This window comes from Plectropomus leopardus, chromosome 14, assembly GCF_008729295.1.
Source record: "Plectropomus leopardus isolate mb chromosome 14, YSFRI_Pleo_2.0, whole genome shotgun sequence".
In the NCBI taxonomy this organism is placed as follows: domain Eukaryota; kingdom Metazoa; phylum Chordata; class Actinopteri; order Perciformes; family Serranidae; genus Plectropomus; species Plectropomus leopardus.
Window position 1 is genome coordinate 3,040,867 of NC_056476.1, and position 25,485 is coordinate 3,066,351.

The following is a 25,485-nucleotide window of genomic DNA, read 5'->3' on the forward strand; positions in this document are numbered from 1 at the left end:
ATGAGCAACTTTTGAAGAGTCATGTGATGCTATAACACTTCTCATAGCGTCTGCTGCATCATGTCCAAAGGAGCCAGTTCCTGCCAACAAGTGCGTAACCATAGCATCATGTGACCTAGAAAAGCAAGAAAAGTAATTCCATCACAGTTTTGCAAAATATGGCTTTTTAGAATTGCCTGAAATGCCACCTCATGCAAGTCTAAAAACCTTTTGCAATAAATAGGATATTTTTAAATCGACATGTTTCCATTAGGCGTATTTTATATTCTCAATTTCAATTTTCACTTAATGGAAACCCGCCTAGTGTAAATGTGGCCTAACTTCAGCAGAATAAAGTTTGTGAGTGAGGCACTGAGAGATGCTTTCTCCCCAGTGGAGCTTTGGCATTTAAAGAGTTAAATGTAATGAGATCCTGCAGCTATTAACAGTTTACAGAGATCTCCAACATCTGCTCCCAGCAGACCAACAGCAGTTGTCTCCCTCCCTCTGTCCCCACTCTCTCTCTCACACACACACAGAACGGCACACACCTGTCACCAGCCCTCAGGACGCTCCGGAGTAGCTCCCCGACAGCAACTTTTAGCATGTTTAGTATGCGTGAAGATTTGCTGATGATAAAGTTTTCTGCTTCGTTGTTAGCAGCAGATTAATCCCAAACTGACCGAGCAGAGCACTTAAATATTTATTCCATCTGTTCACCAAGTCTCAGACATCTCCCCCCAAATCCCTTAGTGTCTTTTTGGTGTAGAAAAAGATTCACCAGTGGCACATTAAAGAGTGCAATAGAGATGTTTTTGTGGTGACTGAAGCCAAATTAAGATATTAATCTCAGCCTAATCAGCATAATGCCTGGAGGTAGACTGTGTGTATCTGCAGCAGTAGCCGTCTTGTACACTTGCCCGCTTTAACACATGCTCCTATGGGATGTTACATGTATAATTAGCGAGTGATATGTATAGCTGAGTATCCATAGTAAGCCTTAACAGCGTATGTGATGTCCTGTTGGCCTTGTACTGTGTTGTGTCAGTGTGAGCTGTGACATTAAGTTGTCACCGAGCCACAGAGACAAATTCCTGTACATTTTCCGCTCTGTATAGCTCAGTAGGTCGTGCTTGGCACCAGCTTTTGCTGTGGGGTCCGTTCCCACTGTGACCACCCATGCTGACAGTATAGGCACTCATGGTGCAGTAAAGTGTTGATCTGTCCAACCAAGGAGGACATGTTGTATTCGTGGTTAATGCTAAGTTGGTGGTAGAGTCGATTTAGATTCTGTCAGAGATGTTTGGCAGTGGCTGTGGGTTTATACATGGATGGATTACTGTATGGAGCTACCGGGCACAGACCCAGGACCTAAAGTGTCAGGGGTCCCCCTGGCCTTCACCTGTAAAATGTCACTCAAATTAACATGTACGGACCTGGAAGAGACTCAAAATTACCACAAAAAGACACAAAATTACCTCAATGAGACACAAAAAGACTACAAAGAGATGCAAAGGAACTGGAAAGAGACACCAAATAATCACAAAGAGGCATGAAACTACCAAAACAGGCACAAAATTACCTCAAAGAGATGCAAAAAGACTACAATGAGATGCTACTGGAAAGAAATCCTAAAGAACTACAGAGACATGAAGCAACCAAAAAAGACACAAAACTATGACAAGGAGACATAAAATTATCACACAGACAAAGACAAATAATCGAAAAAAGAGCCAAAAAATTAGAAAGTTCTCTTCAAATATGAACCAAAATTCTTTTACTGTGTTGCTTACCAAAAGTATAGAAGTGGATCAAGAGAGAACAAGAGAGAGAGTGACTGAGAGCGAACCGCCCCTCTCTATTTCTCATGTTCAGACCAAATTCTGATTCTGTTACTGCCTTGCTTATTTCTCACCTAAACATTTTTTAGAGACATATTTTAGCTTGCCGATTAACTGTATTACAAGATCATCTGCGACCAGCCTGTTTTTAGCAGCATTTCTTGCTGTTCCAGTGAGGCGCAGTGCATTCTGGTAGTTGTAGGTTTTCTACCTCTTGAGTGAAAGATTTTTTTGGGTTTCTTTGTTTTGATCACCAATTTCAGAAGTATTTGTGTCTTTCTACTGCATAAAGGTTTCGTCTTTCAAGCAGTGAAATACTTCTTGAACTCTTCTTTATGGAGTTTTTTAATTGGTTTAGGGTGAAAGGGTTAGTTCACCTAAATCACGAAAAAGAAACCACTTACCTTATCTTGAAACGCAGAACTGACCCTTTAATTCTCTTTCAGTGAACTTGGCTTTATGTAACTTTACACTTTAAAGCCACTTAACCTTAGTCGACATTCTTTAATTACTTCTGGTGCGCACATCACTATGAAAAGTTGAAGTCACGTGTACTTTATTATCAACTGTGTCTAAAACAAATTGCTGCAGATTAATTACATCTGCCAGTGATGGAGATGGAGATGTAGATCGGAGGTGGCAGTTATTGAGACGTTTTTCTCTGTGTCTTAATCAAGATGCTATCACATGCTCCTCCCCTCCCTCGGGGCTGTTTTAAAATCCAGTTAGCCAGTCACCATGTGGCCGCTGTTGGCCTTGAGGGAGGTGAACACAGAGGTCACCCTCTATAGAATTAGGGTGCTGGGTGACAGACAAGTCTGTGACATGGCCTGGCTTCATAGGGGTCAGGGGTAACAGCTTCACCCGTCCTTCTGTCAAAACCTCTGCTGACCCCACCACTGCCATCCTGCAAAAAATGAGGCTTATTTGTGCGGCCCGAAACAATGGAGGTGACTCACATTTTGTCTGTTGTGCTCCATTATGTAAAAAGTAGAAATTAACAAAAACCTCATCAGTCTTTTTCTTTTTAAAGCAATGTTCCATCTGAAGATGATTGAGACATTTGAAAATCAAGTCACATTATCTCCAATTAAGTTGAGTGATGTGCCTAATACCATTATATTGTCACCTAATTTTTAACATGGTTATCCTTCACATTCTCCTTTTCTTCCTGCCGTACTTTCATTGTTGTTAGTGTCTGTGCGCTGCGTTTCCCAGAGATCACCTGTCAGTCAGACACTGTGAGAAGAACTTAAATGTTTCCGTAGATGCCTCTTCTGTCTTTGTCCTGTCAGTCATTGTGATCGTGCTCAGCCCAGTCGTCAGAACAAAATGTTGGCATTGAACGTTTTTGCAAATCCTGAATATGATACATTTGTACAGCCAAGCTGCAGAACACCGTTCAAGACCAAAAAACACTAAGACGGGTTGTTTTTTGGCGAGACATTGCCGATTCCAACAGTTATTCACCTCCCAAACATTGATGTTTGTTTGCTGTTGTTTTTCCTGAGGTTTTTTTTTGCCCAAAAGGTTGCTTTTTAGCTACTTTTCACTGTTTACAGCAGCTTTTAGCTCCCAAACATGGGTGTTTTTAGCGACCTGCAATTGTGATTCCACCAGGAATAGTGCCAAGAAAAGCAGATATTTGAAGCCAAAACATGATCTTTTCCTAACAATAACCAAGTGGTTTTTGTGCGTAAACCTGATCACACCTTAAAGCATTGTTAAAATGTAAAGAAATGTAAAATTTCAATGAATCTGCTACATAATTACATACAATTGTAACAAATCTGTGGTTTGCACAAACATATGATGCCAACAATTATTTCCTGGTGATTGGATTGCAATGCTACTCATGCTAAGTACCTTCTTGGTCTCTTCATGATACTTTTGGGAAATGCACTGCACCATGGAAGCTGCTAAAATGCATGATTTGTTGCTCACTAGATACATTTTAGTTTCAGTCAACAACAGTGAGAAGAATCCAACAGCAGTCCATCACTCGTACTTACTTTACTTAGATTTATAAAACCCAATTATTAAGTCTTCTACAGACTGACTTAAGATTGAAACGTCATTGTGCAGACAGACACATAATAGACAACTGCAACATTTTTTGCAGCGCATTCAGTCTCTCCGTGTCACAGCCCTCATCGCCCCACCTCACATGTGCCTGTGATGAGTTCATCGTGCAGGGTCGGAGGTAGATGAGCGCTGAGTGGGGGGGCATCCTGAGTCCTGACAGCCCGACAATGGCCTTCTAAAGACTCTATTCCTGCAACAGGGTCCTCAAGGTGAAGCTGTCTTCCTGTGGCATCTGCATTGAAATGACAAAATCATTTTTGATTTGACAGCCGTGGTTAATTTCGGCTGAATGAACAGCGACCGTGTCTGATTTTTAAAGTTTGGACGAGCGATGGGATGACTCTGTCACCCGTCTCTCAGGGCTGGAAGTGTGTGTGTGTGTGTGTGTGTGTTTGTGTGTGTGTGTGTGTGTGTGTGAGAGAGAGAGAGAGAGAAAGAGAGACTGTAACTGACTTGCTTACTGATCCATGATCAGCACAATGGAGTCCTCTCCACTCTGCGCTGCCCACCAGCACAGTTTGTCATTTACTCTAAGTGCCTTCAGATCAGTGTGAGAGAAAGTTACTGACTGACGGGACCATTAAGGTCCATTACCCACCTACAAAAATACCTCCTGTCTTCACACTGGAGTAGTTCAAAGTGGCCTCTCTGAGGATACACCGTGCTCTGCTTTGTTCCTTGAAGACATCCATGTTGACAACAGGTTTCATCTTCCATACCAGCCTGAAATAACATTTATTTCTTGAAAATATGAAGGGATACATACACTTACATTGTTTCATCAGGTTCACTTCCTACACAAAATGTCTCAGACTTTGATGTATTTTCTTTGTGGATTTTATTCTGCTTCTTTTGTGAAAAATATTTTGTGCAATGAACTGTCAAAGGACTTTTTCACAGCAGTTATGTTTCTTAGAAAGTTTAGGTATGGGTCGCACTGCATTTAAGAGCTGCAGCAAAGAGTTTTATAATTTTGGTTTTCAGTGGACAGTTGTAGTGTCCTTTAATCGTGCAAATGATGATCAATGGAGGGTGGAGAAGTATATGTTATATATACTATAATGTAATAATAATACTATATTAATATATCAAAATCACGAATCCACGTAGACATATACTTTTCATTCAAGGCGGCTCATCATTAAATCAAATTTATTGAGTGTATGTTTATATACATGGGATTTATTGTTTTGTTTTGTGTTTTTCAAACCGTGGTATAAAATTGGGTATCAAGATTCATGGGATTTCCCTGGTAGTGGTACCCACTATTAAATTTCTGGTACCGTACATGACTAACCTAAAGTATAATATTCACTCTTAAATGCACAAATGAGACAAATCCTCTAAATCCAGTCTTACAGGCCTGTGCAGTTGTACACCAACGTCCTCTCGGTACGTTCTTTTCCATCAGCACACTGCAGTTTGTTCACACATTCAGGTTGATCTAACAAACGCTTTGTAAGTCTATTGAAATGCAACACAAGGAACTAAACGGTACGTTTGTTGAAACTAAATGAAACGGTAAATAGGATGTGTGGCTCATTGGTAAAATGGAAAATGAAATTCCAGCAGGGCGACATGCTGGAGCATTGTGCGCCTTCCTAGACAACTGTGGCGCTCGGAGCCTCGTCCATTATGGAGGGGCAGGGCCTAAAGGTTAAAGTTCACGTCTCTATTGAGCCATCAGATGGAGGTGGGGAGAGATGGGCGTGTCGCCAGCCCATTGAGCCGGCCTGAGGCTTTGACAGCCAAAGCCAATGCTGTTGTGTTCTGCCACATATGGTGGAAGGGATTTTATTGTGTTCATGCTAAACTGCGGCAGCGCAAGTGGGACAAAAGTTGACAATGTAATTATTGTGTTTGGTTTTGTGCAGGTCGCTCGGCGCTTAACTGATTTTTCAATCCCGGTTTTGACAGGTTTCCAAGGCTCTTAAAGTGGCTCCACACTGTTACTTTTTAAGACTTTAAGCACTTTAAATCCTTGTTTTTCCAGTTCAGATTTTAACACAGACTGGATTGTGAGTCTCTGTGGGACGCAAAGGAATTTCTACACTTTGCAAAATTATTTTTGGACTCTCTTTAAATTTAAACCTTCCACGGTCATTCACCTTTCCCCCCCTGCTGTTTTACCCAAATACACCAGGGATATCAAAAGACAGATTATCGTGTTTATTTTGTTTTCTCGTGTGTTTTTCTGTCCTTTGAACTTTCATGTTCCCAGTTTTACAACCATCTCCTCTACCGTATGTTGATGCACGCAGAGCCAAACTCAGACAATAGACCCACAAACCTTTCCCAGCTTTAACAGCAAGCCCTGAGGGCCGCTTCTATCTATTTCCGCTTTCTCTGTAGGTCAAATTAGACGGTAGCACAGATCCGGGCCACTGGTCCGCTCTGACACAGTCATAAATTCTGGTAACTGGCCCCGCTGGTTCTGACAGGGCTATTTTGCGAGGTGAAGACGGAGGGTTTGGACTATAAAGGGAGCAGAGCTTCCTGTGTTTTCTCAGACAACTGCTACGCTGCAAAAAATGTCTGTCTCTCTTTATGAACCATTTAAATCTGGCAGTCGAATCGGGAATTCTTGTTTTGATTAAATAAGTAAATGAATCAGCCAATAAGGTGAGGTGACCTCACTGTTTTCCATGGCAGGCAGCACAAAGACCTCAAAATAAAGCCGATAACTTTATTTGTCTCAAGACATTTCATGCACAAAATGCTAAATTCAACACAAACCCTCTTTTCTTTTTCCTTTATGCATATACTCTGTATGCTAATGTTTCCATCACATGCACACTTTTTGCAGTGTGAAACTCTGCGTCCATTCCCATGGCTTGTGCCCCTCTGTAGGTCCACAGCCAAAACCCTAAAACCTTTAAAGCCTCGTATGACTCTAACGTAAGCTCCTTAATAATTTAATTCTGTTTGGAATCTGGCATGATTGGAATGGATGGGATTATCACATTTGGGGACTAATGCTGCAAGTTCAACAGGGGTTAGCCAGTGTAACATGGTCATTAAAGCAAGCAGCATGTATGGAGAAAGTAATTAAATGCACCAGCGAAAGACAGGAGGGGAATTAAAGTCGAAACGTCACTTAAAGTTGAGAACTACTACATGCAAGCGATTCAGTTTTAGTGTATGTTGCATTTGAAAATCAAATAATTGTCTAGTTTTTTTAGCAGCTAACAGTGGTGACAGTAAAAGTCTTTATTTAAAATTTTAAAGGAAGTCCTTGTAAACTCTTTCATCCCTCTATCATTGAATCCCCTGAACTCAAGAAAGGGTGTAAATTGAAGGGCAGTGTTTCATGTATTTGAATGCACTTTATGTCTGTTTCTGCACTATATTTGTGTTTCATGTGGGAATTATTAGTTATAGTGCAAAGTAAAGCTGCATCAGCAGAATGTCTGAGTGTTCTCACGTAGACAGGAGAGTGTTTTATTTATGAATTTAACTCTTCATTTGTGAGTGAAAAGTTGTGTTATTTTTCTCCTTCAAAAGTGACTTATTCTCTTAAAATAAATAAAACTAAACACATTTTAGAGAGATGTTAAGATTTATGAATCTCAATCTGAAATACTTTATTTATCTCCAGTGGGAGTGAATCGTGAAGTTTAGATTTTTACATTTATTTTCATTTCAATAAAAACAACTGAATAGTGACTATATCAAAATCCCTAAATGTGCAGCTGCAAAACAAATTGAATATCAGCTTGGTCATAAATCTTTTATCTCCAGTTTGGGGACATTCATGCTGACTGATTAAGTTAAAGGGTTAAATGTTGCTCTACAGATTATATCAAAAAAACATGTTGTATGAAACTGAAAGTAAAATGTGATTCTTAGAGTGTATTCTCCTGTTATTTTGCAAAAGTGGCCCTCAGGCAAAGTTGAGTTTCCCAGTTCTAACCCAAACTGTAATCCTAACCCTAAACCAGATAAAACAACACTTTTTCATGACAATTATTATTGGGGCAAGTAAAAATGGGCTTTGGGCTAATGGATTTCTGATGGGGCAAGTAAGAAAAAAAAAAATAACGTTGAGCCCTGTGGTGGCATAAAAGGTACTTCAAGTACGACAACCCCAGAAGAAGCACAGAACTCTGAAGTAAATGTACCCTCCGTGACTTTAAGTTATTATGAAATGAGGTCTTTTTATGAAATGGAGACTGAAATAAAACCAGAGCTCTGATCGCAGCCTCGTTCACTTTCTGTTGGTGGTCTTGGCCTCTTCTGAGCATCGGCTTCAGCTCGTATTTTACCACCTTTTAGCTTCCCTCCTCATGCGTCGCCACTTTTTTCTGCCCCCCTCCTCCTCTGTGTTCAGCTCGGGCTCAGCGACCGCAGCAGAAGGCGTCACTCATCTGCTCATGAGAGCAGCCATTGACTTCAGTTTGACTCCCGGCTCTGAGAGGGGTAGACGGGGTGGAGCCAGCCGCTCTCAAAAACCATTTGCCAGCGTTGAGCGGGCTGCCTGGTCTATGTTACCACGCAACTGCAGAAAGCACACACAGGCATAATATTTACACTGTTACATTATTTTCCGCATGCGCCTCCAAGAGAGAGAGTCAAGGAGTGTATACTGTAAGACAGAGGGAGAAGGAGGAGGGCCAGAGATCCTCAACCTACAAATATATACGTCCTGTGAATGGCTGGCGTCCTACCTACACGCGTGGGGTTAAACGTTTGTGAAAACACTAAGCCCTCTCCGGGTCGGCACATTTTCCTACGCAGGTGATGTTAAGTGTTCCACCCTGAAAAGCCTCTTTGTTGACATCACTCACTCCCGTCTTTAGTAATTCTGACCTCTTTCGGAGGAGTTCACTCCACGCTTGTCTTGCAGCAGTGAGCACAGCGTCGGCGTCTGCGCCGCATGTTTCCACTTAAGCTGCGGAGGTCGTCCCTCTTGGCCCGTGGAGACTCTGCCTATCGATGCGTAGCAGGTTCTCTGTTCTCGCCTCGCCATGCTGCGCCGCTCACTCTGCTTCTGAGCAGCTTCTGAATCTGTCAAGTTAGTATCTGTCTGCTGCTGCCATCCAGACACACCTGGTTTGAATTACTACGCAAAATTTACCCTTCGACTCTCCGGGGATGGATTGCTCTTGACTGGCGCAGTGGAACCAATTTCAGAGGTGCAAAAAAAGAAAATCTCTGCCTCTCTGTCTGCCCTCAGTGCAGACAGAGAGAAGAAATGATTTCAAGAGACTTCACTGAGCTCTCTCTTAGGAAAATAATCAATTAATTTAAGTGATTGCTCAAACATTTGGGGCTTTGTGGCATTCTGATTTTAATGTCATCGTTGTTTAGCAACTTGTTATGCAATCTTTTGCTTTGAGGATGACTAACTAAGTCTCGTCACATTTCTTCATAACCTTTCTTAGAAAATCTGATCCTCAGTCTGCAGACACTTAATCAGACTGCTCCGTGCTCTTGAATGCGTTTGAATCCCAGTTGCACGTTGTGCTGTGGGCGAACAGAACTGTTTCCCATCAAATGTCAGAAGATTGTTTTTGCTCATCACGTCTGTTCTGCATCAGCCAGCCTGCAATTAATACGTTAGGTTAAATAGGTGAAAGGTGTATTACCGTTTTAAATGTTTGTTTGAAGGGGTTTGCACCTTCGGTAAACACGTGCTGCAAACAGCTCGCTCCGTTTTACCAGCCTGGCCGCTCTCTGATGTTTTATACCAAAGGGTATCAAAGGACAGAGCCAGTGAAGGTTTTTTCTGAAGAGAGCACTCATTTAGTGAAAGAGATGTTTGTCTCTTTTTCAGCTGTGGTTTGTGAGATACTGCACGATATTTCATCTCCATCTGTGAAGAGTGTCTTCACACGTTGCTCTTGTGTTGCACCAAAGGATGCTAAGTCTTCAGACAAGCTTTCCCACAAATTTGTTTGTTTGTGGTGGGCCACCACACCACTGATTGATTATCTGTTTTTAGGGGCTGTACTGTTTATTAGGTGCGCTGTAATAATATACTCTTCCATTATTCAGAGCACCACACTCAAGGAGCCCACATGGATGGATTACTGGACAGGCCCAGGGGCCCAAAATGTCAGGGGGCCCCCTAGCCTTCACTTGCAGAATGTCAAATGTCAAATTATTACCGACCAGGAAGAGACTTAAAATGTCCTCGAAATAGCTTCAGTGTCCTCACAAACTTAGAGGTGTTGTAATGACATATCCTGACTGTACTGTCCTCTCTGTCCTCCCTTCAGCTGAGACACCAGCAGTGGAGTCTGGTGATGGAGAGCGCCGTGCCATCAGACCGGGGGAACTACACCTGTGTGGTGCAGAACAAGTACGGCGCCATCACCCACACCTACCAGCTGGATGTGCTCGGTAAACAACACGGAAACATTTACTCTCACTCCTGCTTCTGTGCAAACAATGAATACATTAACATGCGCCAGTGCCTTAAATAACCCACGAGATTTGTCAAAAAAAAATTCTAACTTTCCTGCAGCACATACTGTAATTCCCATGCATGGCTCTCACTAATGACTTCATCCTTCCTCCTTCAGAGCGTTCCCCCCACAGACCCATCCTCCAGGCAGGCCTGCCAGCCAATCAGACGGTGGTGGTGGGCAGCGATGTGGAGTTCCACTGTAAGGTTTACAGCGACGCTCAGCCGCACATCCAGTGGCTCAAACACATCGAGGTCAATGGCAGTCGCTACGGCACCGACGGCGTTCCCTACGTTAATATCCTAAAGGTGGGTCTGCTGTTCACATCTTTAATGAGTCCGGGTTTCACCAGCCTCGAGTAGATATGAGCCTATGATAATTTTACTCATAATTAATCTCTCCTAAATGTCTTGTTTAATGAGTTTTTACAGTAGGTGGGTCCGCGGGGCCCACAGGCTCTTTTCACCGCAGCGTGTAATTGACGAGCTCATTCCTCGAACATTACACCTTCATTATGAAGAAAGAAAACCCTCACCTGCACTTTCGTGCACTCTGCAGCATACAGAAATGTACACTCATTAATGCAATAATATCACTGTAAATCACAGTCTAGGTTTCTACTCTTAAATGTTGCACCTGCACAGCTTCAGTTTTGATAAAACTAAATGAATGAACTGAAATGATTAGGGTGGCCTTTTATTCTAGTGTTGAATCAATCAAAAATCCACCTTTAAAGGAAAACTTTACCCTTAAAATTAGCATTTTAATACAAATTTTCACCTTGAATTCATGAAGAAAACATTATTTTTCTTGCATGCCTCCACGGTGAACGAAGAATCCAAAAAGGCGAAAGTTCTTGATGAAAGAAGTCAAAGGGGATCCTCGTTTAACACAGCAAAATCATATTAAAACATCTGTTTACAAACTCTTATATAACTCATTTTTCCAGTCATGTGCTCAGTACTTTCCAAACACATGCATTTTGCAAAAACGTTACCATTTAAAACATGTTAGTAAGAATAGTCTCACACATAGTCTCACAAATAGCATTCCTTGGCTATTTTTTATTTCATTTATCTTGTTTTTTTAATTTTGTAAGCCTTTTGGGGTTCTCTGATCACTGTCGTTAAGGCATGTGAGAAAAACAAAGTTTTCTTCATGAATTCACTGTAACACAGAGTGAGTAGTTGATATAAATCTAATCATTATGGGCGTGAGGTTTTCTTTGAAAAGTGGTTTGTTTGTTTAATCCTCAAAGTGTTTCGATTGTGTTGCACTGAAAGCATCCACCAAAAGAACTGATTTATGCCCACGACACTACCACAACAATACATGGATATGTCTGTGTTTTGTATATCTGAAGTAATCCTGTTTACATTCAGTATCTGATATAGACTGATAATAAGGAGGTTGTGGTTGATAGTTAATGGGGTAGCTAGATTGCAATCTTATCTACAACAGCCGATCCCATCAGTTATGTGTGTCCATTTCTTCTTGAACTTTACTTATTGAATTTTCAACATCTTGAACTTCATTTCGACTTTCTGGGATATTAGAAAAAGGGCAGACACGGGAAAGAAAATGCCAGCAGACAAAACAAACAAAAAAATATATGAGACAGTAGCACCATGATAAAAGCATAAATCCACCTTAAAGGTCATGTTTTGGACATTTTGAGTCCATACCTGCTACTCCGGCAGTCCAGCTTTGATTAACCGATGATCTGTCTTGTTGCTGATTTCTTTGTTTACTTGTTCTGAAATGAACTCGTCAATGATACATCAAGTAACATGCAAGAGTGTGAAAGAGCGTGGCTATCTGACCTGCATCTCCAGGTACTCTGTCTGCATTCATTAGCGATGTTTTGTCACATACTTTACATGATGCTCTGATGCTGCAGCTTGTTGCTCCTTTGAAAGCATTAACATGCAGTCTCTCCTGAAATGAAGGTTAACCCTTTGAAAGCTATACTGACATCAGTTTTCTTGTACCATATTCAGACGCCTCACAAGCATTTAAATCCAATGAGCAACTTGCCAAGAAATGTCCAAGAAATTAAAATGATGAAGAGAAAATGACCTGAAAATTTGCTAAAAGAAGAGAGAGAGAGAGGAAAAGACAGGCAGAGAGTATTATAAGAAAATGAAAAATATGTCCAGACAACTATATTTATAATTATGCCACATTATATAAAAAAAAAATTATTAATTATTTTTGTCTTTTTCTTTTCTATCTTTTCCCTACTGTTCTTGTTTGTTTTAATTTTCTTTTTTCTTTTTTTTGGCTGACTTTCAGGTAATTTCCTTGTGCCATTTTACTAATATCTCGCTCATTTTTGGGTCATTTCTTGTCAGGTGCTCATTGCTCTCTTTTGATGTTTTTGAAAGACTGCAAAAGTTTCAAAGGGTTAACTAAACACAGCAGGGAAGGTGTCAGATAGTCTTAGAGGGTTTTGCTCCTGCTAAAGAATAACTCCTGGAGGTCTCATCACCTCCCCAGGCAGCGATGGTGTTTAAGAATAGAGCAGAAAGCATTCCTAGCTGAGGAGGACAACACCCTAAACCCTTTTTTTTATTTTATTTGGGGTAAAGCGAGGAAGACTCCCATCGCAAAAAATAAAAAAAAAAATAAGAAGGCCTTTTGCTTTCTTATTTAGCCTCTCCCTTTTCTTTTTTTCTGCCTCTAGAGAGAGCAAGGGAATAAAACAAACATCTGGTTTGGACTAAGTTAACTGCCGTGGTGGCGGCAACGCAGGGAGAGAGACGGGGCTCTGTTAACCGCCGCTGCCGTCAGATGTGCTGCGTCGCGTGGTTTGAGGAGGAGGAGAGAGGAAAGAGGGAAGAGGCACCCAAAAAAGCCATGGAAAAAATGAGTGGAGGAAAACAAGGAAGGGCAAAGTCAGCAGGGAGAGAGAGAGAATGTGACAGAGTGGTGGGTAAAGACGGAGGGCAAGAGACTGAAAGAATGAGTGGGAGGGGGAGAGAGAGGCACAGAGACAAGAGGAGGGAGTGAGAGAAAGAAATAAGAGGAGAAACTGAAACAGGAGAAGAGAGAGACAGAAATTGGAAGGAAAGAAGAAGAGTGACAGGAGACTGTAACATCGCTGGCTTCATCTTTTTCTTGAAGTGATGGATTTGAGGCTTTATTCAGCAGTGAGTTTAAGCGAATTGAAAAATAACGATATCGAGCTATGACAGCGTTCTCAGGCTCTCACTGCTGCAGCCGGCTACATCGATGATGGATTATTTTGTAGCTGAAGCTTTAATTAATAACCTTCGTGAGGGACGCTCATTGTCTCAGCATCTCGCTGATGGAAGCTGTAATGAGCTTTTTAATCTTTTTTTAACCCTTTAAAACCTGAGCAAATTTGCTCCATTTCTTTCAAAAACACACAAGAAGATAATCAGCAACAAAAAAGAAGTGACCCAAAAATTTGTAAGAAACGAGGGAAAAAGTATGAGGAAATTTTTCAAGAAAACATTTTCAATAAAATAAAATAAAAAAGAAAAGGACGTATAAAAAGTGCTTGAAATAATAATTTCGTAAATTAATTTTAATGTGAAAATATGATAATTAGCTAAAAATATAGTATTACTCTAGTTTTTTTTCCCCATGACATTTTCCCCTAGCCTTTTAAAAATAATTTCCTAAATGTACTTATTTCTCACAGTTTGTTGAACATTTCTAACCAAATTGCTTATTGGCTTTTTTCCCATGTTTTTGCAGGTGTCTGAAAGCAGCACAAAAAAGTGATGTTGCTGCAGGTTTCAAAGGGTTAATCATTTACTGGCTAGAAAATAGAATATATTATGAACACTTGGCATGAAAGCGGAAAAAAATGGGGGTAAACTGATGGTCTGATGATTATTGTGGTTTCTTTAGGATCTTCGAGGGTTTCTTAAATTATTTTCTTGGCTGGAGATAGATGAAAAGATTGATACTCATTAGAGCTGTACAGTAAATATGAGGCTACAGCCAATAGCAGGTTAGCTTCGCTTAGCACAAAGACTCGAAACAAGGAGAAACATTCAGCATGGCTCTATCAAAAGGCAGATTTACAGTCATGCATCTGCACGCAGAGCCTACCCTTTAGCCTCCGCAGGTGTTTATGCCGTTGTAAGCGTTTATACTTGTGCAGTAGAATTCCTGTGTTGCTCTGAAACTCCAAAATACCAGTAGTCAGTGGTGTGTCTCTGCGGCTGTGTTGAATTTATGTAAAGTGCAGGAAAGTTAAAGCAGGTGGGTTTACATGAACCCTCAATATGCGTAAATTAAAATTGCAAACATAAAGTTTGCCCAATGGAATAATTAGTCAATTTAAAATGAACTTCCATTTATCACAAAAAGGTTTTTAAGATTGCATGAAGTGATATCTTAGGCGATTTAAAAAAGGCATATTTTGCAAAACTGCAAAACACTTTATTTGCTTTTATAGGTCACATGATGCTATGGCTATGTGCTTGTCGGTATGAACTGGCTCCCTCAGGCATGATGCAGCAAGAGGCGTTATTGCATCACATGACTCTTCAAAAGTGTAGCAGATCATCGGGCAGTTTTAAATCTACAATTCCTCTGTGAAATTTGGGACTATCACCTCCCACAAATCCCTCATAAGTGGCCGCTCCCCATGCTTCTTGGAATTTTATCGCCAGACGAGAAGTCACGTAACATCACTAAATGGAAACGCAGTCATCTCGCAATTATGTTTTACTGATGTTTCAAAAATTTGCTTAAGTTTTTAACAAATCTGTAATGGAAACCCACCTAGTTATATATTTTGACTCCATCACCAAAAGTTACAGACAGACAACATGGACAAAAAATGCAAAATCAAAATATACAACACCAAAGCAACAATATAAAACACAAAAAGAACATGAAACACAGTTATCACAAGAAAGGACTAAAATTATATGAATATATCCCATTATCTGTGAAAAAATGGTAACAAATGGTTTCAAAATATGCCCTCCAGCACCTCTAAAGCTCACTAATTAAATGTTAAAGTACCTTTAAAATTGGCTCATTCACAGTATTTCGTGATTTATTAGACTGCCTGATACAGACATTCATTTCTTTTCTGCGTGTATAAGAAGTGATAATTAAATGACAAATTTATTACAATGTTCTAAGAAGACAGAACAAAACGGCCTCTCAATATCTCCCGCTGTTGATTTAACCTTTTACGTGCTTCACATTAATATAATAGCGTTAGATTCAGATGTCTGAGGTGTTGGAGGTGTTCCAGAAATGTTTCTGGTCCAGATTGGGAATTTAACGGAAAAGTGACTGAAACACGAAGCTGATGTGCAAACTTTCCAGCACATTTCAGCAATGAGGTGCCTGTCTGATATAGAGTGAGAAAAAGAGGGAGGAGGAGGAGGTGGGACAGTAAGAGAAAAAGGAGTATGATAGAGAGATGAAGGGGGGGGCAGGGAGAAAGAGAAGGAGAGAGACAGGCCAACAGAAGGGGGGGGTGGGGGGGCAGCCAGCCCGCGGCTCCACGCTCTATTTTCGACTACCAACATAATTGAAACAGTATTTACTGAGATCTGTGTGTGCGTCTCTCTCTCTCTCTGGCTCCACCGCAGTTCATTCAGACTCTCTGCGACATCTCATGTGTGCCATATATACTGTGGGAGTTAAATACTGAGGGTGGGAGGAGGGGGTCATGCATGATTTTTTTTTTTAAGAAATGCTTGAATCGCTCTTTTGATGCCTGGAAAAAAAAAGTTAACGATGAGCGACTTGCCTCAGCAAAGGGGAGGGAGAGGGAGGCGTCTGGAGCCGAGGCCTGGATGTTCATTAAGCAACCATAAAACATGATATGTTTTCTCCTTTATGTGCTTTGCCCGTTTAATTATTCATCTGCCGTCTCTGCCGGAGAACCGTCACAAGCAATGTGTGTGTGAGCACGTGTGTGATCAGAATTTGGTGTGTGTTTTTGTGCTCAGTGCACACACTTTGGGGAGATTGACATATTGTAATGCCTTTAATCTACAGATACACAGTTTGTGTTGCTATTAGTATGCAATGTGCAGTGTGTGTATGTGTGTGTGTTTTTGTGATCTTACAGGTTTGGTGTTTAATCTCTCAGACAGCCTGCCTCACTATGCATGTGCAATGTGTGTGTGTGTGTGTGTGTGTGTGTGTGTGTGTGTGCACGCGTATGTATCAAGGTTTCCATGTAAATGAGTAATACTTGCAGGCCTATGCCAAAGTAGTCAGTTACATGTTAAAATTCTGCATTTGTACTATTGTACTGGAAAATACTTTTATTTCAGGGTTCATAAAAGGTGCTTGAGCAACAACACATTCTCATCGTAACATCTTATATCTCTACTTGGTCAGTGATAATCACATAATATTACGTGCTAAGTAACCTACTGCGTGTGTTGTTGACGTTATAGGTAGGTGTGTTAATTAACACTTGTTAAATGCACTGTCTTTTTAAAACACTCTTTCATTTATTCATTTTCAAAGTAAATGTACTATTTCTGGTCATTAAATGCATAAAGTCTTTTTCAGAGTAAACGTAGAACGGCAGAAAAACACATCATATTTACGTTTATTTCCTTGTCCAACACAAAAAAGTGGTTACGTTTAGGTCACAAGAGTACATGGTTTGGTTTACAAAATAACGGTTCACGGTCACAGTTTGTTTCAACATTCATATGGGAAGCAGTCATCAGGCTCCAGGGTGAAAGTCTGGGGTTTGCTGGACCCCATGCGTTGCCACTGCCGCCCCTCCTATAGGGACTTTCCAGCTCCTTACATCATTACTGACACCATTTAAACTGACACCGTCCAGTGCCGTATCATACTGCTACAACAGGTGCTGTCTGGCTGACCAGCAGCGTATCATACTGCCACAAAAGGTGCCACCAGGCCACATCATAAACTGACACCATCTATTTTGTCCTGTCTAATGCTGCAATCACTGACCAAGCAGCGTTATGAAGAGTTGGGAACGAGAACAGGCTGGCTTAAGGTGCTTGAAGTACTTGAATTTGGCACTCAAAAGTACTGGAATACCTTAAAAATCTGTTTTGTTTTTTTATTTGGACCTTGAAAAGGTACTTGATAAGATTGAGAGGAGAAAAGAATGACATATTATTTCCCATTTAACATTTTAGAAAAATCTTTTAAACTAGGAAGCCAAGAACAGCCATGTGGTATGACCTTGTGTGTGAAAGGATTGGCAGTTGTGAGAGTGAGTTGTGGTGAAACTGTGTAGTATTTTCTGCAAATCAACTTCCCCTGGAATTGTTTTTTTTAATTGCTCAAGTACATCTAACAGAGTAAATGTAATACTTTGCTCATGCCAGTTATTAAAACTAGAGCCTACAGGTGTTATAAGCTTAGCTTAGCATAAAACCTGAAAAACAGCTCTCTCACAAATTCAAAATTAAGCCCATCTGCACCTAAAGTTCATTAATTAATACATTTTATCTCATTTGCTTAGTTTGCATTCAAACACAGAATGAAAATGTCTGTAACATATTTGCATGTGTTTGTCTGTGTTGCCATGTATGTTCTGTACATGTGTTCTCGCAGGAATTCGCTGTATCGGCCTCACTGTGCCTCTCAATGTTCCCTTTACAGAGTGTTGTCAGTAAACACACTGAGGCCCACAGTAAGTTGAAACTGTACAACGTGACAGAGAGAGATGCTGGGAAGTACTGGTGTCGTGCCACAAACTTTGTAGGCAAGTCGGAAAACGCTTTCTGGCTTAAGGTACACAAACCAGGTAAATCCTGAGCTCCGGGTCACAGCCGCCTTAAATACGTCTGATCCTCTGCTGTGTCTCCTCCTCTCTGCGGGGCTCCTCTTGGTTGTGGGTTTCAGTGGCTCACTGGCTTGCTAATAGGATAGCACACCAATATATAAACACATACATATTCCTCTGCGGAGTTAAAAGGCTTATATTATGTTAGGTTTTTGCTATCATCCATTTTAACGCCCAGTGCCACTTTGTCTTCCTCCCCGATCAATAACAAACACAATATCACACCTTTAATTACTGCGACAACCTCAAAAGCCTCGCTCTCCCACAAACCACCTTCACACACACACACACGCATACATAAAGGCCCACGTAAAAACCCCCCGTCGACCAAACCATCCCACACACACACCGAGCAGTATTGATTTCCCCGGGAGTGCATTCTCCAGCTGTATTAATGTGCTTTTATATGAAAGCATGCAGCAGGACTCTGATTCATGACTGGGTCTAGATGTCACTGTTCATTACTGAGGCCCGGGGAATGAGAGTCCCCCGCCCCGCCCCCCACCAAGCCACATCAGACACTGGGTTTGAAACTCCCCCACTGGTCATCACACCAATCATTAGTCAAAGGCGAAAAGCCGCTACTGCAGTGATGCTCTTTTTTGAGTGATTTCAAGGTTATTTAAAAGTAACCCTGCTGAATCTTCAGGGTATTGCAAAGCATTATGAGGTCCTTGTAAGTCTTTGTCTTTATGGCACTAAATGTAAGTTTGCTCAGCTGAAACAATTAAAGTATGTGGTTAATAAATATATCTTGTATTAGTGAACTAAAATCTTCAATCAGTCCATTTATTTTTCACATGAAGTCATACAAGGTATAATGCCAGTACCTTGTTTAATCCTGACCCTCTATGTTAAATAGAAAACGATCTTAACAAACCATAACTATGATTGATTTTGTTTTTTAAGATAAATGGGCCCGGTATAGATCCCTGAGGCACCCCTGGAAGAAAATAAAGATATTAATGTACTTTCTAACTTCCAAGTTTGACGCTCAAAGAAGACTATTATGATTAACAACACTGAAAAGGCTTTTGAAAGGTCCAGAAAAAAAATGGCAATTGTTCGTTGTCCACATTTGTTGCCAACACACCAATGAGGTGGCATCATTTCTGGTGAAGGGAACTGCTTTGCTTTGGCGTCAGGTAAACTTTACACTGGTTTAATTCAAACTCACATGTGTGATGCTGCAAAAATGTACATCTTATGAAGTATTTTTTGTGTATTACTGAGCGCTAGAAGTCTTGTTTCTTAAAACAAGTTATAAAATCTGACATTTCAGTAAGAACATTTCAACCAGAATAAAGTAGATTTTAGAATATTTTTAAAACAAGCTGATTGGAAACATGTTCAAATATACTTACTGAAATGTCAAACTTTTCACTGTTAGGACAGATGAAATAACTTGATAAGGGGGATATGTTTTGCAGCGTGACAATTTGTGATCTTAAATTGAACCAGCTGGCTTCTTTCCCAGCGTGGTGATGGTGCTGCTTGGGTGTTTGTGCTGTCAGCTGAAGAAAACAGCACCGCTGACTCCTTTAAATCCTTACTCCTGTTCTTTCCTCCAGGGTGTATTTGGTGTTTCCTCTAAGAAGCTGTGGGCTCATGATATCTCTTCTCCCCCTTCTCTCTCTCTTTCTTTTCTCCCTCCTCCATCCTTTCCCCCTCTCATCTTCCACAGACTGCTGGTATTAACACTACAGATAAGGAGCTAGAGGTTCTCCTCTTGACCAATGTGTCTTTTGAGGATGCGGGCGAGTACACTTGTCTGGCAGGGAACTCTATCGGCTATGCTTATCACTCTGCCTGGCTGACGGTGCTTCCAGGTATATTCCTCTGCTCTCTCTGGGTCTTTGTCATCCATTTCTTCCACCTCAAATGTATTGAACACCATAAAACCATGATAGCTACTGTGATAGCTACTGTAGCTTTTTTTGTTTTGCTCAGTTGCACAATCTCTGACGCTCATTTTCAAACCTAATTATCGCACATTATCATAGCTTGTTACTTGTTAACACGTTTAAAGTGCACTGCAACTATGCAATCGCCCTTTTAATTGAACGAACAGAACATGCAATCCATCCTCCACTGAAAGATGCTTTTTAATCAGAGCAGATCGTCTGCTTAAATGTCTCAAGGCTACGAGGCAATTTAAAGACTTTTTTTATGTTCAAGACAATAATTACCTCCCTGGGGAGAAGCGTATCACAGGTGCAATTACCTGCTGCAGGATAAAACTACAAGCTGATTACTTTCTGATGTTTTTTGATTTATAGATGTTATTCCATAGAAAAGAATCTGTTCGGGTTAAATGTGCTACTGAGCAAAGCAATATTTCTTTTTAATCATTAAGCAGAAAAATCTGCTGAGACCATATTTGGAAATAAGTGTAATAATAATAAAGTGTAAATTGATGATAGATTGTCATTTTTCTCATTTGATGTGTGTATTTTCACATCCTTCTTCCTACTAAAGCAGTGAGCCCGGAGAAGGAGGACTACTACGCCGACATCCTCATCTACGTGACAGGCTGCGTGCTCTTCATCCTCGCTGTTGTCATCGTTGTTCTTTGCCGCATGAGGATGACGACGCAGAAGACGCTGCCCACGCCTCCCGTGCAAAAACTGTCCAAGTTCCCCCTCAAGAGACAGGTAACAGAAAGTAGATACAAGATTCGTATGAACACTTTTCCCTCATTTTCTCTCTCCCTATCTGTTTTGTTTAGCTTTTAGCACAACAATTTTGGTCAAACTTTATGCAGATGATGAAGTTTAAAGTATGTAGCAATATGGCTTCTTTTTTTCCACAAAACTGAATGAAAAACATCATAAAACGTGCTAGAAAACAGAGACTACATCTGTAATATGTAGTATGTAATATTTTACCAACAGAATCTTTTTTTTTCAAACTTCACTTACTCTTAAATAGAAACATTTAATTTTTGAGCAAGTTTCAGAGGTGATGTAGTAGACTAAAATGTAAATCTGCTCCTTTTTCTGCTCTTTTCTAATCACATATAAACTGGATGTTTTTATGTGTCTTTGGTTGTCAAACCAATTACAAACCAAACATTCCAGTATTTCATTTTTCATTTTATTTTGCTTGTTCAAAATAAAAGCTTAATGTCTCAGGTAATGATTTGGCACTGATAGATTTAACTTTAATCGGTACTTGGTAGTAATGGTGTAATTGATCCCCTCAAAAGCACAGAGTTTGATACCCAGTCCTTGTAATTCCTAAAAGTACTTTTTCCACAGTTACCGAGCATCTTTTTTTAATTCATTAACATTTCAGCAAACCTTGTTGGCTTTGAAGGCATTACAAAGTTTGGTGGGAAAACCTTTGCATTTTCAAGGTTTATTCACGACACAGAAAGTTTGTGAAAAATCATACTTTGTCTTGAAAAAATCAAGCAATATAAAGTACTTTTTTTTAACACATTCAGCCATCAGATGCTGTTTCCACATTTCTTTTCTCTAGACTGAACTGCAGCAGAATTATTTTGAAAAACAACGACAAAAGTCACGGAGAGACTAACGATATTAACTCAAGGAAGAACTCTGAATTAGTTATGGAGAGTCATGGAAAAATACTGTAATTTTCTGCATTGGTGCCACAAAAGAAAATCTGCAGATGAGTGTGTATTTGTTTTATCTGTCAATAACATTTAAAGAAGAAAAACTCATAGGATAGGTCTCGCAAGTTATTGTGCGTCTGTCTGTCGTGGATCTCTCTCCGTCCTGCTGTTTTGATGACGTCGCGCAGACGCTGGAAGGCATCGCTCTGGTGACATGTGTTCACATTTATCTTGGAGCAGATTCAGCTCAGGGATATTTATGCCCTCCTGTGACTGTCAGTGTTAGTTTTAGATTTCACTCTGTGTAACGCACACTCGGCCCTCAACTGTTTGAGGAGAAACATAAAGTGGAGCAGCTGCATCACCGCGGCCTGCAGTCTGCACAGCTCCTGCACGTCATTGTCTCTCAGGGGCCGCATTGAAGACGAACCTCAGTCGAGTCCGAGTCAAACCTAAAACCGAGTTCAAACAGAACGCAGAGCAGGACGAGATAAACTCAGGCCTGCTGAGAACCAAAATAGGCAATAAACTGAAGCAAATCTCAAGGACTATAGAAATGGTTGGACACCTTGGGAAATGTACTTATTTTCTTTATTGCAGAGTATAAGATCAGAAGATTCATATCGTTCTCATATGAGTCTCCTGAATATAAAGCTATGAAAACAAACAGTTCTTGAGTAGACTCGGGTTTGTTATAATTTGAGGTAGATCCAGAACTGAGGATTCTGGTATATTATCATCTACAGACTTTACTCCATTTCTTGATAAAACAGCTCACCCCAAACCAAAATTACATGTTTTTCCTAGATTTTCTAGATTGTTTTTGTGTGAGCTGCAGAGTGTTGGAGATATCGGCCAGAGATGTCTGCCTTCTCTCAAATATAATGAAACTAGATGGCACTCGGCTTGTGGTGCTCAAATCGCCCCAAAAAAAACCATTTGAAAAACAAAACAGCAATGTCTCTTTCCAGAAATCATGATCCAGGTACTCAAGATAAACAACAGACCTTATTATGAGCAGTTCACACAGGAGCTGTTTTCTTTTTACTGACTGTATCACTGCGCAAAAGGAAGTGTGCATCTACTCATGCAGGGTGCATGCAGTTCCTAAAAAAAAAATGCATTAAATTCTATTTTATTACGAGGGCCGTCATTACGTCACATTATATGAACTTTTTCTCATTTGTGGGGCCTTTATTGCCACAATTACTTACTCACTCACTCACTCACTTTATTTTACTTTACTTTACTTACTTACTTGCACTGATGTTGTTTTTTTGCTTGTTGGCAAAATGTAGATTAACTAAACTCACTCAAAAATCAGTCTTAAATTTGGTTAAAATCATCTTGAAAAAGTGTTAAAAGGCATTAAATCTAAGTGTCTGATACCTGTAGACACCCTGCCATAATGGCGTCCTCCTCAGCTGAGCTGTTACATTAGGGAGCTCAGTGGCAATCAGTGAGCGAGCGGTAGATGCACACTTCCTTCTGCACTGTGATACAGTTGGCTGTGTAGTTTCGTAAAAAGAAAATAGTTTATGCATAAATGTGCTTACAAAAAGGTCTGTGGATTATCGTGAGTACAAGTTCACAAAATCTGAACAGAGGCATTGCTGCTGAGTTTTTCAGGTGTACTTTTTTGCTGTTTTGAGCAGCATATACCATGTGCCATCTAGTTCCATGGCACATGGCAAAGAAAACAGACATCTCAACGGCTGATATCGCCAACACTTTGCAACTCACACATAAACTATCTAGAATGAAAAATAGGATGACAGGTAAGAGGAAAATATATTGATTTTGTGGTGACCTGCCCTTTTAAAGGTGTGTTTCCAGATAAAGAAATCAATTAAACTCATGGTTTGAGTTATAGTTTAAGTGGTAGGAATGATGTTTGTAACGAGATTGTTGAGGGAGGTCATGCTCTTTAGACAGGGAGGAAAAAATCCATCAGTGGTTCAACCGGGACGAGTCGGAGTCCAAACAGAATCAAACATGTCCGAGAAGGGAGCAAAGCTTTCTGCAGGTTAGGCCAGAGTTCCTTTAGCAGGCTTTCCCCCTCCACACTAATTGAAACACCCTCACCTTTGTGTCCTCCTCTATTCACTCGGCTTTACTCTCATCAAAAGACCTCTATTTGAGCTCCCAAGCTTCTATTTCGTGTCTTATTATCACTCTGTCTTATGTCGTCTTCGGGCAGTGCAGTGTGGTTCTCATTCTGTTCATTTCTTGCAGTAACTCTGATCCCGAATCCATGTTGTGATCACACTGTGGATGCAAAGATCAGTGCAAATGCAGATGAGTTTATCCGTCTGGCTGCCCCACCCTGCTGGACTCCCGCAGCCGCCGTGTGGTTGTTCTGTGCGAGCTCCAGCTTTCCAGCTTCATAATTGAAGGCTTGTGCTGCTCAAAATGCAAAAAGATGCATTTTTAGAGAGGAAAACTATTGCTTGACAGTCATAATTCAGTTCTTGGAAAACAAACACGTCTTTTAAAACCAATGTCTGGATTTAGCTGGAAAGGTTGTACAATGATGTATTTTTGTAATTAGGCCTTGTTACATAAAAGCAGCCTTGTTGGGTTATATCAGGGAGAAACCTCGTCTTTTGAAAGAAGCCCTAATTGAAGCCTCTAAATCTTTTTTTATTCTGCTACCTTCATGCTCTTATAAGGTAGTGCAGGGAGAGATCTTATTGCATTTTTCTGTAATCTTTGCTTCGTTTTTATAAAGCTAATCTCCTGGTTCTCTCCTTTCTTTTTCATAACTCTGAGTAAATCTCCCATAAACCCCCTGGCATGTTCTATCAGATATTACTTTTCATGCCTCTGAAATTGTGGTCGGGGTTTTTTTGTTTTTTTTCACAGTATTTTTCTCATTTTCCTCCAGTGGAGAAGTTTAGGAGGGATGTCTGTTAAGTGGACATGTTTGTTTGAGGACCCCACCTGAAGGGGCCGAGGCGGCTGACACAAACAGATTCATCAAAAACGGGGCCGGAGCCATCAGCTCCCCCTCGGCAGTCAGATAAATGGTAGGAGGATGTCGAGCCCGCGGGCTCGGCGGCAGGACCGCCAGTCTGGAAATGGAGCCCGCTGATGGATAGAGACGTCCATCCCACCTCACCATGCGCTCGCCCACCTCTGCTCCCTCCTTCATTCGTCTTTGTTACCGCCTGCCTCCTCCTGTGCACAGCCACAAGCCGGCTGTTTGTAAAAGTCACTGCTAGTGTCAGAAGTCCGGCAGTTTTTCAGAGAAACTGCTGAGAGAACTCCGACATCGGTCCAGAGATGTGATGTTTGCAGTCTGCCGAAAAACATCCCGTCTTGAAGCGATTTAATCATTGACGCAGTCTTTAAATGTTATTTTTAAAAACTAATGAAGTTAAATTATTTTTTTAAAAATGTGTCATCTTAATTTTCCAACACTGAGTTATTGAAACTTTTAAAATTAGACTAACAAGTAAAAAATTAGTCCAGTAATGGCATGAGATGAATATAGCATGACAAATGTTTAATACTTCAATAATGTTAAAATTTTAGCTTTTCTTACCTCTTGAAATTCCTCATAAAGACCGGGTGTCGGTCCTTCAGCTGCTTTGCAAAGTTGCTACTTGACTTCGTCACCACCACTTATTACAGCTGTTTGCATACAGGCTTATTGATATCTTTAAACTTTCCATGGTTGTTTGCCTCGTATGCAAAATACTTCCAAATGGCACTTTAGCTCTTTTCATTTTTTGACTGGGATATCATTAGACTTGTTGATACTGAAGAAAAGCAAACAAAGTAATTCAGTAATAAACA

At 40.6% G+C, this 25,485-nt stretch overlaps 1 protein-coding gene across 8 annotated transcripts in view; it reads left to right on the plus strand.

Moving 5' to 3' along the window:
- The window catches only part of fgfr3 (fibroblast growth factor receptor 3), a 92,762-nt gene that overhangs the window by 55,085 nt on the left and 12,192 nt on the right, over positions 1–25,485 (plus strand). For 3 of the 8 annotated variants that reach the window (XM_042500596.1, XM_042500598.1, XM_042500602.1), the window contains exons 6-9: positions 10,127–10,250; positions 10,433–10,623; positions 19,789–19,933; positions 20,583–20,758. In XM_042500596.1, coding sequence (XP_042356530.1) covers positions 10,127–10,250; positions 10,433–10,623; positions 19,789–19,933; positions 20,583–20,758 — 636 coding nt within the window. Of the gene's footprint in view, positions 1–10,126; positions 10,251–10,432; positions 10,624–17,920; positions 18,066–19,788; positions 19,934–20,582; positions 20,759–25,485 lie in introns of all 8 variants that reach the window. The other 5 variants (XM_042500597.1, XM_042500603.1, XM_042500600.1 and 2 more) reach the window with 3 other exon arrangements.